The sequence below is a fragment of the Temnothorax longispinosus genome, chromosome 8 (genome assembly GCF_030848805.1).
Source record: "Temnothorax longispinosus isolate EJ_2023e chromosome 8, Tlon_JGU_v1, whole genome shotgun sequence".
In the NCBI taxonomy this organism is placed as follows: Eukaryota; Metazoa; Arthropoda; class Insecta; order Hymenoptera; family Formicidae; genus Temnothorax; species Temnothorax longispinosus.
The window spans coordinates 3,337,808-3,354,595 of record NC_092365.1 but is presented as its reverse complement, the minus strand read 5'-3'; the positions used below and the strand labels follow the sequence as shown (position 1 = coordinate 3,354,595).

At 42.9% G+C, this 16,788-nt stretch overlaps 2 protein-coding genes across 6 annotated transcripts; one reads left to right on the top strand and one right to left on the bottom strand.

Moving 5' to 3' along the window:
* The first annotated feature begins 213 nt into the window (after positions 1 to 213).
* Pcf11 (Pcf11 cleavage and polyadenylation factor subunit) lies at positions 214 to 13,090 on the top strand. Of its 5 annotated transcripts, none has more exons than XM_071786006.1 (17): positions 214 to 398; positions 1,778 to 2,006; positions 3,652 to 3,777; positions 4,283 to 4,465; positions 4,560 to 4,781; positions 4,920 to 5,024; positions 5,358 to 6,570; positions 7,034 to 7,142; positions 7,220 to 8,575; positions 8,672 to 8,914; positions 9,002 to 9,354; positions 9,445 to 9,703; positions 9,799 to 10,025; positions 10,273 to 10,514; positions 10,635 to 10,649; positions 10,978 to 11,485; positions 11,571 to 13,090. In XM_071786006.1, exons 1-17 carry the CDS (start codon positions 229 to 231, stop codon positions 11,909 to 11,911), a joined length of 5,901 nt encoding a protein of 1,966 aa, XP_071642107.1. In that variant the 5' UTR covers positions 214 to 228; the 3' UTR covers positions 11,912 to 13,090. The 5 variants fall into 5 exon arrangements, with proteins under 5 accessions (XP_071642107.1, XP_071642106.1, XP_071642108.1 ...); XM_071786005.1 differs by having other exon boundaries at positions 7,031 to 7,142; XM_071786008.1 differs by lacking the exon at positions 214 to 398 and adding an exon at positions 421 to 615 and having other exon boundaries at positions 7,031 to 7,142.
* Asnrs-m (asparagine--tRNA ligase, mitochondrial) lies at positions 12,724 to 16,177 on the bottom strand. Its single transcript, XM_071786025.1, has 4 exons — positions 15,874 to 16,177; positions 14,911 to 15,485; positions 14,344 to 14,791; positions 12,724 to 13,598 (listed from the first exon to the last, which is right to left on the bottom strand). Exons 1-4 carry the CDS (start codon positions 16,000 to 16,002, stop codon positions 13,338 to 13,340), a joined length of 1,413 nt encoding a protein of 470 aa, XP_071642126.1. The 5' UTR covers positions 16,003 to 16,177; the 3' UTR covers positions 12,724 to 13,337.
* Between the last annotated feature and the right edge of the window lie 611 nt (positions 16,178 to 16,788).

The following is a 16,788-nucleotide window of genomic DNA, read 5'->3' as shown; positions in this document are numbered from 1 at the left end:
CGTACGGGGAGAAATTCGCCAAAAGCTTGTTTCGGTTTCTAGGCGCACTTCACGGCATAGAAACGAGTTTACGTGACTCGTTGCACGAGCGATCGCAGCGACGCCGGTCGCTGCTGAAACGCGCCCGACGATTGGTTCTCCCGAGGAGGACCAACCGCTCTCGTGCGTCACCGCCGTCCAATGGGAAACGACGTTACATCGCGCGCCGTCCCGTCGCGGCAGTGTGGTATGGTATGCGCGGCGGCCATTTCACCGCACATTTTACGTGGAGATCCTGTTCGCGTAAGCGGTAGTGTAGTGCGACGCGCGTACCTTTTTCGACGATCCCGTCCAAGTACGGGGCGTATTAACATCACACGGGCTGTGTCTGCCTGCGTCGCGCGATGCGCTGAGGAAAGGTAATTAATCGTCGGTCAAGAGATAGTAGAAAAAAGAAGCGTACGGGAGACGAGTTTCGCGGAGAGAGACACGGAAGGCGAGACGACGACGACGGCAACGGCAACGGCAACGACGGCGGCTCCAGATGCGCGCTGGACGCCTCGCGGCCGCGCGACCCTGCTGCCTGGTGGACGGCGACGAGTCGTCGCGTCCGGGAGGACTCTCGCGCGGATTCCGGTGGGGAAAATCGCCGCTTCGATCGCGGTGGAGAGCGAGAGCGAGAGAGCGGGTGCGCGAGACGGAGACCGCGAGTGAAATCGATAAAAGTGTTCCTCTCTCCGCGTACGGAGAGACGTGCCGCCGACCTTCCCGTCCAGAGACCGCGGATGGTATTACGTAAACACCAACCGTCGGAGTCCCTCCTCGGCCCGAGTCGGGAGCGACGCCCTCGGGGTTACCCCGAAATCCGGGCCGGATTCCAGCCGCGCAGTCCCTTTAACGTGTCGGAACGTGTCGCGACGCGTCGCCCAGCTGCGCTTCGTCTCGCTTTCCCGTCCCAGATTTTTCGTCTCGGCGCGACCGCGAGAAGCGGGGGCTTTCCTTTTCGGAACGGGACGGCCGCAAAAAGCCGCCGTCGCCGCCGCCGCCGTTGCTCGACCGTGACGTCCCGCGACGTACGTTTCTCGTCTCCCGACGGTGACCGTCTTCTCCGGGTGAATCATCCCGCGGGAATTGGCGCGTTCCCCGGGTGAATCATCCCTCCGTACGGTTTGTCTTGGTGATAATTTGTGCGCGAACACGACGTTGGGGCGCGTTTCGAGGCCTGCTGGAAGCAAGTGGCGTCCTGAAGGACGCGCTCCTTCGGGAGGTGGCCGTTACGAGCTTCCAGCCGCGTGTCGTAACGCTTTCCAGATTCTGTGTAGGATTTTTCGGAGCGCGGGTCCAGTTGGGACTCGTGCCGATGCGTGTTTTACAACAGGTTTTCTGGAAAAACACGCAGATTTTTGCGAGCGAGATAATTGAGATGATGTAATACCCGTCGTTGCGCGTGAAATTATAAAAAGCATGCGAAACATTTATATTTAAGAGCCGGAGATTACCAGGATCTCGATTTCCTTGAAACGTACTTTAATATATTTTAATTATAAACCGTATGTATATAATTTTCGTGTCACAAAACATCCAATCAACTCTATTTAGATATTTTATTTTATATCAAATCAAGTAGATTTAATGGATTATTGTTCCAAGGGGGAATTAAAAGCTGTAAAAACTTTTCTTATATTTGCCTAATACATAAATTGCTTTTTTTTTTTTTTTTTTTTTAAATTATTTTTAGTAATCCTTATTAAAGGGTAAAATTTTTACTACACAGTGCATGTCCTTCTTTATGTTACAGTTTGAATCCCTGTTCTCGGTTCGATCAGGGTCTCGCGCGTTTGTCCGCTCGTAGTGGCATCATGTTTGCGTCAACCAAGTCCAAAGAAGTCGCAGAGGAGTACATCTCATCTCTGTCTGATCTTACGATTAACAGTAAGCCGCTTATCAACATGCTCACCATGCTGGCCGAAGATAACATCGAACACGCATCAGCGATAGTGCAAGCCGTCGAGGATCATCTGCAAAAGGTTACCTAATCTCTACCATAGTTACACCTAAAATACGGATTTTTCCGGATTAATAATTTCGTGCATCAATGTTAACTCGCGTAGACCCGTAGACTTTTTTCCCCTTTCACCGTTAACGTTTTTATTTTTAATTGCAAAGTTTCCTTTTGTAGGCATAACGAAAAATTCTTTTGTTGCGTCACGTGGCATAACGGTCCTATTATATGTGATATTGCCTGTTGTTTCTCTTTGCATCGCGCACAATTTGCGAATTATTTATAAAGATATAAACAGCCTGTGTTATTTTTGTAAAGAATAACTGATAGGTTTTTTATCGAGGCAGAAAATCAGAAGGCGTGTGTAAAAAAAAAACCGCAACAATTTGAGACTGCGTTATATAAGAAGCAATATTTTATACCAAGGTTTATAGTAGTTATATTACATTATGTGTGTCAAAACAAATAAAATATTATCAAAACTTATTGACTTCAATATTGTATTTATGTAAAATTCCAAATGTGCTACGTACATTTTATTAGTCGAGATATCCGATACGTTCGTGTCCAATCTCAGTTGATTTATATTTATATTTTATTGAACCATATAATAAAAGGCTTGTGTACATACTGTGTTAAATGCTTAGGATTATGTAATGCCTACGTGATATTACTACATAAGAACACATACCCGTGCTTGAATAAAATACAATTTATCCACGAATTTGTCGATTTTTTAGGAATGCAATAATCGACTTCGACAATATGTGAATTTTGAAGAGTACAGGGGAAAAACGATCAATGTCCATCCGGAGTAATTTCGAGAAGAATGCCAGTTTTAAGTTTCAAGACATCGGATAGTTCACGTTACGTGCGTTATAGATTTTCAGTACTGGCAGTGAATATTGGAACGCAGCCTTAGTGTTTACTGCTGTTCACTAATGGCTCTTCCTTACAAGCGCGTGAACTATGATCGTTTTTCCCCAACACGGCACAATTCTTTCGGCCTTACTTTCAATGAATTGTAACTGTTCTTGATCAAAACAGATAAGAATGATGAAGGTTCTTCGAAAATGCCACAAGACAAGCGTGATCAATTTCGACAAAAAGTGGACTTTGATCGTTTTTCCCCTGTACCCTTCATTTTCATGTACAAAGTGTTCCGAAATTATATCCATCTTCCCTTAGCTATACATTCTTTAACAAATTTACAATGGACATTTTCCCAATGGAAATTTGATAGGTGGCTATTTATCATTGCACTTTTTTACTTGCAGCATTAAATGTACTGGCAATTCAGCCGCAGTTTAAGTATCTGTACAAATAAAATATATTTATAACTAATTGAAAAATATAAGATTTTACTATGTGTGTTACCCTTGCGAAATTATCCTATTAAAATTTAATACAGCAGAGCCTCGATCTTCTACGTTAAGCACTTTCGTAATTAGGCTTCCTATCAAGCTGTTCCAAGGAAAAATGGACTTCAAATTGAAAGAATATGTAGTTGAAGAGAAACTATATTTTTTCGGAATCATTATATGACTCCAGAATGTGCATGTATATTGATTGAGATATTTTTACATAACCGCGCACATATAATAGCTTAAGTAATCCTTATTAAGTAATTAGTGAGGTAGCGTATTGTGCATATTGTTGTGTTTCATTAGGTGAGAAGTGACATCAAGTTACCGGTACTCTATCTCATCGACTCGATTGTCAAGAATGTGAATGGCGACTATCTGAATCTCTTCACGCAAAACATAGTAAACACATTCTGCGGCGTGTTTGAGAAGGTAAATATCTTCATTGTTTTCATAAGATCACCGATACAGAATATCATCAGGGACAAGTACGACTTCTTCCTCGCGATTGACGATCTGTCGCTGACCGGGAGTAACCTTTGCTTTCTATCCGCACGCAATGAAGCAAAACTACAAACTCCACGAAGTTTCTGAAAGGAATATTTCATAGCGTGTATAGAGCCTGGCACTTTATATTTCACGATGACATAAGATAATTGTTTGATCAATACAACATCCAACTCACCTCGCAACTCTGAAAGCCTTTATAGATACGGAGTTTTATATATTGGTTTTTCCTTTCGGAAAGGATATAAATACTTACATCTCGAATTCTCAGAAAAATCTTAATAAACGAAAACAAAAGAATTCTATCGAATATATATGCGAAAGAGTTGGCGATATCTTCGAAATTTAAAATGATTGATCTCACGCCAAAGTTTCTCTCGGCTTCTTTTTAATTTCGTAATTGATTGCCAATTGCCATTTTCATAAATAGGTCGACGAGAACACGAGAGCCAGCATGTGGAAGCTGCGACAAACGTGGAGCGATGTATTCCCACCGCAGAAATTATTGTCATTAGATTATCAGGTACAACGTATTGATCCTGCATGGCCAATCATCCCATCCGCTAGCATTCCTTCAGGATCCATACATGTCAACCCAAGATTTCTTTCAATGGTAAGTTTCATATATATATATATATACGATTGTATATGTGCGAGGAAAACGTATTATTATTATAATATCACGGTTTGCATATTAATTTTTTCAGCCTCAACAAACTGCAACGTCAATCGTTCCGCCTGTTAAATTGTCACCAGGAGAACCGGCAACAACAGAAGCAGTCATGCGAGAACAGTTGCTGAAGAAGCAACGAGAATTGTTAGAATTGCAAAAGAAGAAAATCGAGTTAGAATTGTTGCAGGCTAAAGCGAGTTTAGAGCAACAGCAGAGGCAGCTTGACAAACAAGCTGGAAGCTTGAAGACAGAAGTGGTAAGTTCTACTTAGTCAGTTTTTATAAATAGATATCAACTGAGACTCTGTTATAGTTTTTTTTGTTCGCAGTTTAACGCTTCACTGCGCCGGGCTTTCTTTATATGAATAGTGATATATATATTTCTGTTGTTATAGATTGTGTCCACTGCACATGTTGCGCCAACTACGGAGACAACGACGCAGGCGAAATCTATAGCACCTCTAGTGCCAAATCAAACTCCAAAACAAGTAGCAAAACAAGTAAGTTAAATATTTCACATATATAATTAAAGAAACCTGTGGTTCTCCACAGTTCGAGTCGGACCTTGGTCTGTCTTAATTTGAAGGTTTCGTAATTTTGAGGGTTTTAAATGGGGTTTTTTTTTCGAGAATGGGTTACTAACACACTAATCCTTATTCTAGAGTATTAAAGATCCGCTTCACACAGATTACGAATTTAAAAATCTATATATGGCATGAGATCAAATCCGAAATTATGAGTCTATCGCTTTTGTACGGAATCATGCGACATTGCATATATATAATTGTTGAATATTAGCAGTTACGATTAATAACATTTTTATTTGCTTATAGTTTCCAGCAGCGGCGGCATCGCTTTTAAAGAACGCAGGAACAAACAACGGTCCACGAATCGCACCAGCTAGTAGTATAGCAGTAGCGTCGGCTAAACCAGTCTCGCGAGATCCACGTTTGAAGCCCACTCCTGCTGTTCAGGATGTGGCGGTGCCAACGGTAAATCCACGACAACGACCGGGTACGACCAGTCCGAAAGAAGTGCGGAGTGAAGGTCAAACGCAGCAAGTGGCAAATACAATTGTAACTTCAAACCAATTAAAACAGCAGATACTTTCGAAATCGGCTGTAACTATCAACAAGCCTCCGGCGAATCCTGCCGGATCCGATAATCCGACGTTATTAAACGTTATTAATAACAATAATGCTGATAATAATAGCAATAATAAAAATTTCAGTAGTAACATAAATAAAGATGCTGTCTTGCATCGAACAAGTCAAAAGAAAGATCCTCGATTAAATAGTAATAGTAGTGGTAACCTAAACAGTAACAACTCCAAGAACAGCCAGAGTTTATCGGTTTCCAGTAATAACTCGTCTTCAGTATTATCAACGGGCAATCGAGGAAGTGGAGGTAGTGACGTCAACAAGTCGAAAGACTCGAAGAGCTCGAACTCGCGCGGCTCTTCCTCGTCTTCGGCTGACAAGTCTTCCACTTCCTCCAAGTCGTCGCATAGAAAATTAGGTAATAAGTCGCGATCTAAACAGCCTCAGATATGTCCGAGTAAGATTCCGAAAGTCGACAGAGACTCGAGTCCGATTAGGTCAAAATCTCGTGAGAAAGACAGCGGAGACAGTTCACCGTCCTCACGTACCTCTCCACAATCCTCCTTCCAAGCCTCGAAAAACCGCAAGAAAAATACGAAATCGAGAAAGCGTAGTCCAAGTCCTCCGTATAGAATCCCCAGGCGTAACGACGCGAAATCGAGCTCGAACTTGAACAATTCCGGTGGTGTTACTGAGGAGGAGCAATCTGGATCGCTGATAGTATCTCCTCCTCATCCACCCGCATTCAAAGAGATCAGGCCGAACGCTAGACAGAGAAATTATGTAAGACGAAATAAAGACGACAGTCTTAGTCCGGAACGTTCCCCAGCCAGTGCTGGAAATACTCAAATCGCTGCCGAGCCAACATTGGAATCCTCTAGCAAAGACGAAGATCTCAGGGCACCACTGTCTCTACCTGGAGCCGCTGTTTCCATATCCGAAAAGAGTGAGTCAACAGTGTTTGGCAACACATATCTATATGTAACGACCAGTAACACTATTCATGAATATCTGCCATCTATTTCAATTATGCATGTAAGAGTATCTACCAATTTTCCTACGTGCTTTCTCTAGTTACTGCTAAAAATTCTGTCTTGAATATTTTCTCATAAAGGTGACTACAATGTTTGCTTCATCTCTGGTAGCAATTGCAAGACTGTAACAGGTGATATCTTTAAAAAGTAGTATTCTTCAACTTGTACTAACTTCTCTTGCGCTCAAAATTTATATAATTCCAATTACTTTGGTGAAATCTCTTAACGTGCATTTCTTCAGGAAAATATTGCCCGAATCTTATTCTCCGAAATGCATTAGGGATATATGATAAAAAAGAAAAACGGTAACATTAAGTTAATTCGTGATAAATTTGTCTCGCACAAGTTACTCTATCTTGAATTCTTTTCCAGAAGAAGATTTAGATCTACGAGTATTACCATCGGTTAACACTAACAAAAGACGTAGTGAGGAATGTGTAGAGGCGACTCCACCGAAGAAAACCAAGGCTGAGAAATTTGACGCGTATGTATCGTTAATTACGCGTATTACGTTAATCTCACGTGTACAATAAGTTGCAAGACTTCCTTTATATTTCACAGATTATTCGGTAATGAAGACGTGGATTTGCGCACGTTGACGCATCCTAAAGCCGGTCGACCTCCGACGCCTCCACCGCCCGTGATTTCCGGGGAGGATGGAAAAGATGGTTGGGCAAAGTTAAAGACGCCCACGAAGAATGACAGAGATAAGCAAGTTAACAACGTCGACGATAAGCGCGAGAGGGACCGTAATAGGGATAGATTAGGACGTCTTAGACTCTATAACAAGCTCCCGGATGATCCTAAAGAGAGAAGAAGAACGTTATCGAACGAAGAACAGGACACCAGGCCAGGGCGCAGAGGTCGGGAGAATGATAAGCCCGAGAGAAATGACGATAGAAATATTGAGATAATAATGAAGCAAGCCGCCGAGCAGTTGAACCAGGGATCGATCACAAAAACGCAGTACAACACCTTGATACAAGAAGTATTGCATATGAGCGAGGACCGAAAATTGCGGGCGGCGCAGCGTAAGGAGAAAGAGACTGGCACTGTGATATGGGAGAAGGGTATCAACATGGACATATCTGGCCCCGGGGATCGCGTCGCGACATTCAGCCCGTCCAACGATAAGGAGATGATGCGAAACAAGGAGCATCCGATACCACGAAACCCGAACGGCCCGAGATGGCAGAATCAGCCGTGGCAACAACCGTGGGCGCATCCGCCGGGGCCACCGTACGGCGGGCCGCAAGGACACTTCAATTCGGACATGAGACCTGTCGGTCCTTGGCAGAATCCGCGACACTTCGGGCCGATGCGACCGGATTATCAGTATCATAGCGGTTTCAATCACAATATGGGACCCAATCCGCGTTTAGGACCCGGTATGATGGGTCCGATGGGTCCTAATGGGCCGATCATGTCGAATCTTTTGCCGAACGGCCCAATGGGACCAATGGGACCTATGTCAAACTCTCCTATGGCGATGGGTTGTCATCCCGCGATGATGATGAACAACGGACCAATGAGTAATCTTATGACAAACATGCCACCTCTGACGTCTGGCAGAAACGTATCGCCGAACACATCCGCCAAGTACGACCTCGAGGATAACGATCAAAGTTACGGTAACTCGAAGAATCCGGGTTCGCACAGCCGCGAATTGCCGCCGCCAGACTCGAAACTGTTGGCCGAGATAGCGAGAGATACCATGAAGTCCATAAATATTGACAATATACCGCGAGAGATTCGTTATTACGGGCAAACCGGTGTGGTGTTCATGAACTGGGACGATCCACGAGAGATCGGTTTCCAGGACGGCATAAGAAGAATATTGATTGACGAGAAAGATACTATAACTTGCGCATTTAACGATCAATACAAGGAGTTTATGTACGAGGGAGAGGTGCATAGGTGGGTACATCATATCCAGATGTTACTTGAACTGTACTCTAAATATTCCGATACATTCGGAATTGCAATAATATCGCGAATTTTGTGTCTTTTCAGAATCAAATTGGGAGCACCCACTCGGGAATTGTACGTTGATGATTGCTGGTACGAGTGTTACTTCGGCGGTATGCCGATAACAATCGAACTCGGCGGGAAAAAAGTCAGCGTAAAACTGGAGGGTCCTCCGCCGCAAGTTAAGATCGGCACCGTGAAGCGAACGGATCTCGTAGTCGCGAAAATTAATCTTATCATCAATGCACGCAATATGGTGCCGGTGTTTCTAGACGCGAAACCACAAATGTAAGTACATTTCCCGCGGCGTGCGAATTATTTAAAGAATTACATCATAAATGTGCGCTTTTGTAATCATACTTGTTTCTTTTACAGATTTGAAATCGAGGGAAAGCCTCATACGTTAGAATTCACGGATGCATTGCAAACAGTTCTTCTAAATGGACGACCGTTTAAGGTCGAATTTGGGGGATTACCTAAGCCTATTATTGTCAGAGACAAGAAGCATTTTATTAGGTTTTCAGTATTACCTAGAGGAGTGCGTGCTGGTCATGTTAAAATTACCGGAATGCGAGGCGAAGGTCCCAGCGAATCGCCACCACCAGCGACGCCTATAGTAGCCCAAAAACCGAAGATAGACACTGCCCCTGCGCCAAGCCAATTGCCCGCTATAGAACACGAATCCACGTCGCAGGATGGTCTAGATTTTACTTCTACTTCAAAGCCAGGTGAAAAATTAACTCCATCACGTATTCTCTATATTATAATTCTTTAATTGTTAAATTATTATGATTTAATAATTATTGATATAATTTTAGACCTGCAATTAGATATATTGTCGTCAGTTCTACCATCAGCGATGGCGCCGTCGTCCGGTTTGTCGTATCAAGCCGAACCCGTGGAAAATCCGTCCGCACCAGCACCGACATTGCCACTGAATATGAGCGAATTGTTCCAAAGATTGGTTGAGACTGGTATCGTTCCCAATCTCTCGGAACAAAAGAAACAGGAGGAAGAAGAGAAGAAAGATACTGAAATTACTCCAGTGTCCTTTGACAAACCGGAAACCCTCAAGATGTAAGTTATCGTCTATCGACGTCGTATTTGTCCTTCGTAATATATAAGTGAGACAAGATCAAATTTCGGATATCAAACGACTGTTTCTGTTACAGTAAACAGCCAGCAATCGCAACAGCGTTGTACAGTGGCATGCAATGCAGTTCTTGTGGCGCCAGATTCGCACCTGAGTTGGCTACTCGATACAGCCACCATCTGGATTGGCACTTTAGACAAAACAGGCGTGAACGAGACTCTGCGAGAAAAGCGCATTCCCGGCCCTGGTATTACGATGTCAGCGATTGGATACAGTTTGAGGAGATCGAAGATTTGGAGGACAGAGGTTCGTATATTTTTTTACTCTTCCTACGCGTTACTCAAAGAGTTCCAAAAATTCGAACATAATGTCAGGCCAGCCGAATTGTAGGCGGCAGTATTTAGCTCAGCAAACGAGCGAGAGGATATTCGGAGCGTAAGACTCGGATAACTTAATAATAAGAGTAAACGAAACCAGGCGTGTTCGATTGCTCGACTACACTGACGCCTCGTCGCTTTTTTATCTTATAAGCCTCGTTTTCTCTTTCTTTCAGCGCAAAGTTGGTTCGAGACTGAGAAACAGACGGCAGAAACGGAAGGTATGGCTACCGATGATTCGCCGCAGGAAACGTTGCAGCCCAGCGTGCCGACCGGCAGCGACGAAGAATCGCGATGCCAAGTGTGCCACGACGCATTTGAGCAGTTCTATAATGAGGAAAAGGAGGAGTGGCATTTGAGACCGGCAGTTAATTACGAGAGCAAGAATTACCATCCGCTGTGCCTAGAGGATTATAAGGTTTGTGGTGTCTCCCTATTCTAATCGATGTATACATTTAAATCTTGTCGATATTGATATGTCGATATTGTATTCCATTAACAAAACAACGTTTGTTACATTCTTACAAAAAAAAAATAGGAAAAAAGTCTAGCGGTACGTGATTCTCTTAATAATTCACCTTCATGGCACATCATTTATAAGCTTTATTGCTCGTAGTAATAGAACAAGTAACTGTTACTTTATACACGCAATATTTCCGTTTATTTAAAACATATACGAGAGATTGTTTATTTTTTAACAACATGCATCTGAAGGAGTTGAATATTTCACAATTTTTTCTCCATACATGTCGTCGTATAATTATTCTCACTCGCACATATATTGATTGGTTTTGATATAAATAATGTATTTATTTACACCACTGCTGGCATCTTTGAACTTGTGCGATTTTAATAATCTTGATCTATTGTTCATACTTTAGAGAGCATTAGAAAAGTCAGCTTTGGCGCTTGAGGAGGCAGTTTCGGAAGTTGAGGAAAATAAGGTAGAATGTTCCGAAGAAACGCCCGGAAATGAAACTAAACAAGAAGAGCCCAATGCAGAAACGTCGAATAAGGAGCAGCTCGAGTCTACGAAGAATTTGAATCAAGTGGAAATAAACATGATGCAAATTTTAGACTCTATTGTTGGGTCAGAGAAAGAGAAGCCTGTTGACACAGAGAACACTGAAGCTCCGCAGACCGATACGGAAACGAAAGAGAATGAAGAAAGTGTCAACGAGAATACCGAAGGTGCCATGGAGAACGTTGAGAAAGACGCGCCTACGATAAACAAAGAAGATGAGTCTCCGGGCGAAAGTGCAACCGTATCTTTTGAGAATATTAAAATTAAAGAGGAGCCACTGGACGACATTGACGAGCAACCCGCCAGCGAAATGTTTGATTTCGCCAACGTGGAAGTCAAAGAGGAACCTATGGAACCTGAACCAGGTATGTGTGTCGGTCTTAGATTATCGTAAACAAACTACTTTCTATTTCACGCAAGCACGTCTCTATAATACTGATTTCTCTTCAGATCCCGAACAAATTGTGACTGAATCCGGCACGGTCGACACAACGTATGCCGCAGTGAAAAGCTCCATCGACGGAAACGTGGAATTGGACTCGACACCGGCGGCTATTCCCGCGGCTCCATCGCGAATTAAGATCAATATTACTAAACCGCTGAACATTAACAAAGAGCCGGAGGAGAATAAAGAGAAGGAGAAGGTAGCGGTTGAGACGCCCGTAGAGGAAAACGCGGAACAGCCGTTAGTGGCAGCTTCTATTAAACCGAGTTTGCAGGGTAGGAAGCTATCGAATTTACCTCCCGTAGAAAAAGGGCAGGAATTATCAGGACTTTGTTCTATTATGTAAATAGCGTGTACAAAGTTCGGAAATGAGTCTCTATGCGACGACACAGTGTATAAAGTGCTAGATTTAGGCTTAGATAGAACACGATCTATTTCTAGCTTATTTACATATTGTACATCATAATTTTGTACAGCTTGTACGGCGTGATGATGTAACTCAAAAAAGTTTCCATAGAAAGATTTTTCGTTCTATGGGATATTTTAACACACGGATACACATGGATATTTTAATCCATGCTTGTCCTCGTAGGGTATTTTATCTCTTCTCATTTAGATAAATTTACATAAATTAGTAAGTTTAAATTAATTTATTATGAAATAAATTAATTTAAATTTACTACGTGACTCTTGCATATACACAGTCTATTCGAACGCACGGACTGAAACCCTTTAATCAGATTCTCATCGAATTCAGTCACGTCGTACAAGTTTAAAGAAAAAAATGTGTGTGAAATGCGTGCAAGTGTGAATATATCCCGAATATTACCATCTCGATAAACGCGGAAAGAAAGAAAGCTGTACATATTTCGTGTAATTTAGGAAGATTGTAGTAGCATTCCTGCGTGAGTGAATGTATTATTTAGCGAGACGCTTTTGTGATCAAGGAAACCATCACGAAGATTTACCGATGATTTACACTTACTGAAAACTTCAAGTACCATTTGTACTTGTTTAAGTTTGATGATATTTTTACGCTCACTAGAAACTTTCGAGTACCGTTTGTACTTGTGAGTTTGATTGTTAATTTGCACTCACCTGTAACGTTATGTACTATTTGTACTTGTGTAGGATGGGGCAAACCTCCTTCGAGATGAATGAGTTCTTTGGGGGGGTAGGGGGCGAGTCATTTCAAGGTGTACAAATTATGTGATATATATGGGTTCTACTTGTAATATACATATAAACTATCAACGGAAAAACAATGACGACGACGAGAATGACGAGGACTACCGCAATTAGATATGCATTATTTTGTTGTATAAAAGAAGACTTGTTTATTACAGGTTTGACTTTCTTTTTAATTAACCTTTCTACTATATCCTTTATAATTATAGATTCGATGCTACTTAGGGTACGGATTTGAATTCATAACTAGGAATACTTGAAACAATAAAGACATTGATAAAAAGTTAATATTTTCGTTGTATGCCTCAATATTCAATAAACTGCATTCAAAATGGAACCCTTGTGTAACTCATTGAAACTTTATCCCGAAAAAAATTTTGAAAGTTATTCGATCAGGTTGCAATCGTATCCATCTCAAGAAACCTGAAATGCACATTCCAATAATTTAAGAAAATATTTCTTATATGAATTATATGCGACATTGTTTTTCCATTGGGGAGATGGCTTAATCTGTTGCATCAATATGCATTTCTTTTTGTTAGGGGGGGAGAGATTAAATGATACAACAACCCTGAAAACTTTATTCATAAATTGCAATTGTGCGGCCATCTGGGGAAAGGCACGGTGTCCTTGATATTGCCGATCCCCAAGACGCATTGCAAGAACCTGTCAAAACCCATTCCATAGCCACCTGTTGGTACATTCCCATATTTACGTAAATCTAAATACCACGAGAGATTCCCCGTGGGAGGTAGTTTCAGCTCTAATTTCTCGTAATCATCCTCACGCATACTGCCTCCTACTAATTCTCCCACACCTGGCACCAGCAGGTCCAGTGCTGCTACCTTTCAAAAGAACATGTATAAGATACGTATAGAAAACCACTGTGAGATATAAATATATTGGAGTGTGCACTGCCATGGTACGCTCGTGGACGGAAAACAATAGGCCTCTTCGTTTTAGCTGAAACTTCTTGCACGGCTTATCTTTCCTCTTTTTCTTTTCACGTTGGAGAGAAAAAGAGAAAAGATGAACTGTGCAAAAAGTTTAGCTAATGTCCATTTCTACCAATGCAGATTAATTTTAATCTTATTTTAACTTCCTTTCAGCTCTTCCTACTTCTAAGAATTAGAAGATAAAAAGTAAGTTAAACTGAGATTGAAGTCAATCTGGATTGAGAGAAATTAGCATAAAACGAACAGGCCTAATCCAGAGATAAATAGACGGGTGCATTCGTCTACGCAGGGCTGCGTGCAGAAACATCACCCGAGTGTTAAAAATCTATAGTACACGTAACTTATGCTATAAGATTTTTAGCGGGTGATGTTTCTGGATGCAGTCCTGCGTAAACGAATGCACCCGACGAGTTAGGATCTCTGTTTTTCTCTTGTACAAGACGCTTGCGCGTATCCTGTTGTCTTTGTCATACAAGTTGTATACAAAGACAGTTAGCCCAACTATTTACCTCTCTCTCTCTCTCTCTCTCTCGGCTCGCGCCGGCCGACCCAGTGGACACTCCAATATACTTATATATCATTGTAGGAAACATATAATTCTTAAAAATTGCGCATTATTTTTTTGCTGGCTCACCTTTGATGCATCGTCCGCGCATTCTTTCATGTAAAATGGCTTAATTTCTTTCGGCCAGTTAACAACGAACACTGGCACCCCGTCATTATGCTGCACTAAAAACAGTTCGTGCTCTTTCGTGAATGCCTCTCCATACTTGAGGGGTCGTTGCAATTGACTCGCGTTATCATTTAACACGTTAAGCGCATCTTCGTACGTTAAACATGCAAATGTTTTGTTCAACCATTGCGGGTCTGGGGCACCGATCGCACGCAGATCCGAGGCGCCCTTCTCAATCATTCGCTCGGTAACTCGCTTCACTAAAAGCTCAACTTCCTCCATCAAATCCTCAATAGACGTGAGAAACGCTAGCTCTGCCTCTAACATGTAAAACTCGGATAAATGCAATCTGGACTTTGAATTTTCTGCCCTGAACGTAGGTCCGAAAGTGTACACTTTTGTGAGGGCTCTGAAAAAGTTCTAACAATACATTCGCATCCCATGATTTTAGCGACGACTGCAAAAAAGATACATGTGCGCAGCGAGATACGTGTCGCTTGACAATACGCAATCAAAGAACTTAATCACCTTACTACCGCCTCCAGATGCAACTGTCCGGAAACAGTGAGGAAAGCGGTGGTGTCGAAGTAAATCTCGTCCTCGGTTTGACCCTCCTTCCTCATACTTTCTACGACCTCTTTGGACTGCGGCCTGACGACAAACACCTCGCCCGCGCCCTCGCAATCGTTGGACGTCAACATCGGCGTGTGCACGCTTACAAAGCCCCTATCTCTCAGATAATCGCCAATTACCCTGCTGGCGAGATCGCGCAGTCTCAGCAAGCTAGAGAAGCCACGCGTTCTCGGCCTCAGGTGCAAATACTGCCTGATATAGTCCGGATCGTATTTCTTTCTCGGCGCGAAGGGATATCCGTCCTCGGATACGTTGCACGCGCCGATCACGCGTACCTCGGTCGCGCGCAGCTCCATTTTGCCGTTAGGTGCGGAGGTCAGCTCTCCTTTCACTCTGACACTACTGCCGTAACGCAGCTCGTCGGGCTTGACCGCCTTCGGCATAACAACTTGCAACATTTCGCACGTTGATCCGTCGGATATGTCGACGAAGACGTTGTCCTTCATTTTCCGCAGCGCTCGTACCCAGCCCTAGGTATGGAGATCAATACATGTCTGTGAGTGAGTGAACAAGTTTAAGCCGGTGGATTCAATTGTAAGCCGTAGACGCGACGGCGAAACGGAAAGCGACCCCGAGTCAACGTTAATTTCAAACGCAACCGAACTCTAATATATCTGTCAAGTTTATAAATATGGATAAGCATAAGATAATCGTGGGACAGTCATGGAACAACGTCCAGAACTTTCCGTCTCTATTAATTATGCAATATCGTTCCAAGCGCCACGGACGTCCGAAAGTGACGGCCGACAGCTGTCTGGAAGACAGCGTGATCTTCCCGGACACCCTTCGGACGTCCCTCGAGCCTTCGCGTTGGTCCGCGACGCGACAAAAGTCCGCGTAATAGAAGCACGCTCTAACCTGTACTTTGGCAGGCTTCCCAATCGCCTCGCTCGACGCCGTATCTAAAATTGACGTGCATTTGTGCGCACCGCACTTGACGACGTCCGCCTTAAGCGGGTGCAGCCTCCCGATATACCTCGTGAGCATTTCCGAGGGCGGTACAACTTCCAACAATCGGATCCCGGAAAAAATACCTGCTTCGCGCACGAGTATTTACGAGTAAGCTCAAAATGGAGTCGTCGTGCGTCGGGTTTCGGGATTGCGCGCGGATGGAGATTGTGGAGAACGAGCTAGGCGAATCCAAGCCGCATCTTTATTGGCTGCGTTCGGAAACAGTCACCCGAGTGCACACGAGTATACTCCCTTCTCTTTCTATCTTAGCGAGTTAGAAGGAGAAGGCAGGTATATCCGTGTCACCCGGGTGACGTTTCCGACAGGTGCACTTTATGCACTAAGTGCACGTTAAACTGCACTTTAACTCCGTATTTTATTTCTTATAAATTTTTAAGAGCAAAAATGCAAAATCAGGCTCTTTAGCGTATTACAGATGAGCTTACTGATTTAAGAATAATATCCTAAATTGAATAAGATTATTCATTCGATATTTTGGCTAAAATCTTGTTATTACGAATCCGTAATTCAAATATGTTGTCAAATGTGCATTATTCATTCTTATTGGAAATATGGTCTATAGATTGAAATACACAAAAAATATTATATGAATAAAAGTGATTAGTGAAATTGCTAGAACAACATTGGGCGCGTTCAGCAGACCAAGCCGCTGAGTAGCAGTCGAACGTGCGTGTGGCTCTTACTTTTAGAACCAACCAATCAACGCAGAGTGTTGATAAGACGAACTCAACAGTTGTGTCTGCTGAACGCGGCCAATGTTTCGATTAATTGCTCGAATGCTAATTATATTTGAAATAACTA

Bases quoted from the DNA above. Each gene is read 5' to 3' on its own strand.
- Pcf11 (XM_071786005.1), top strand. From the start codon at position 229: ATGGTATGCGCGGCGGCCATTTCACCGCACATTTTACGTGGAGATCCT. The intron at 2,007-3,651 runs GTTACCTAATCT...GTGTTTCATTAG, and splicing joins TCGAGGATCATCTGCAAAAG to GTGAGAAGTGACATCAAGTT. The intron at 6,571-7,030 runs GTGAGTCAACAG...ATTCTTTTCCAG, and splicing joins TGTTTCCATATCCGAAAAGA to AAGAAGATTTAGATCTACGA.
- Asnrs-m (XM_071786025.1), bottom strand. From the start codon at position 16,002: ATGCTCACGAGGTATATCGGGAGGCTGCACCCGCTTAAGGCGGACGTC. The intron at 15,486-15,873 runs GTTAGAGCGTGC...CTCCATACCTAG, and splicing joins GGAAGCCTGCCAAAGTACAG to GGCTGGGTACGAGCGCTGCG. The intron at 14,792-14,910 runs GTGATTAAGTTC...GAACTTTTTCAG, and splicing joins CATCTGGAGGCGGTAGTAAG to AGCCCTCACAAAAGTGTACA.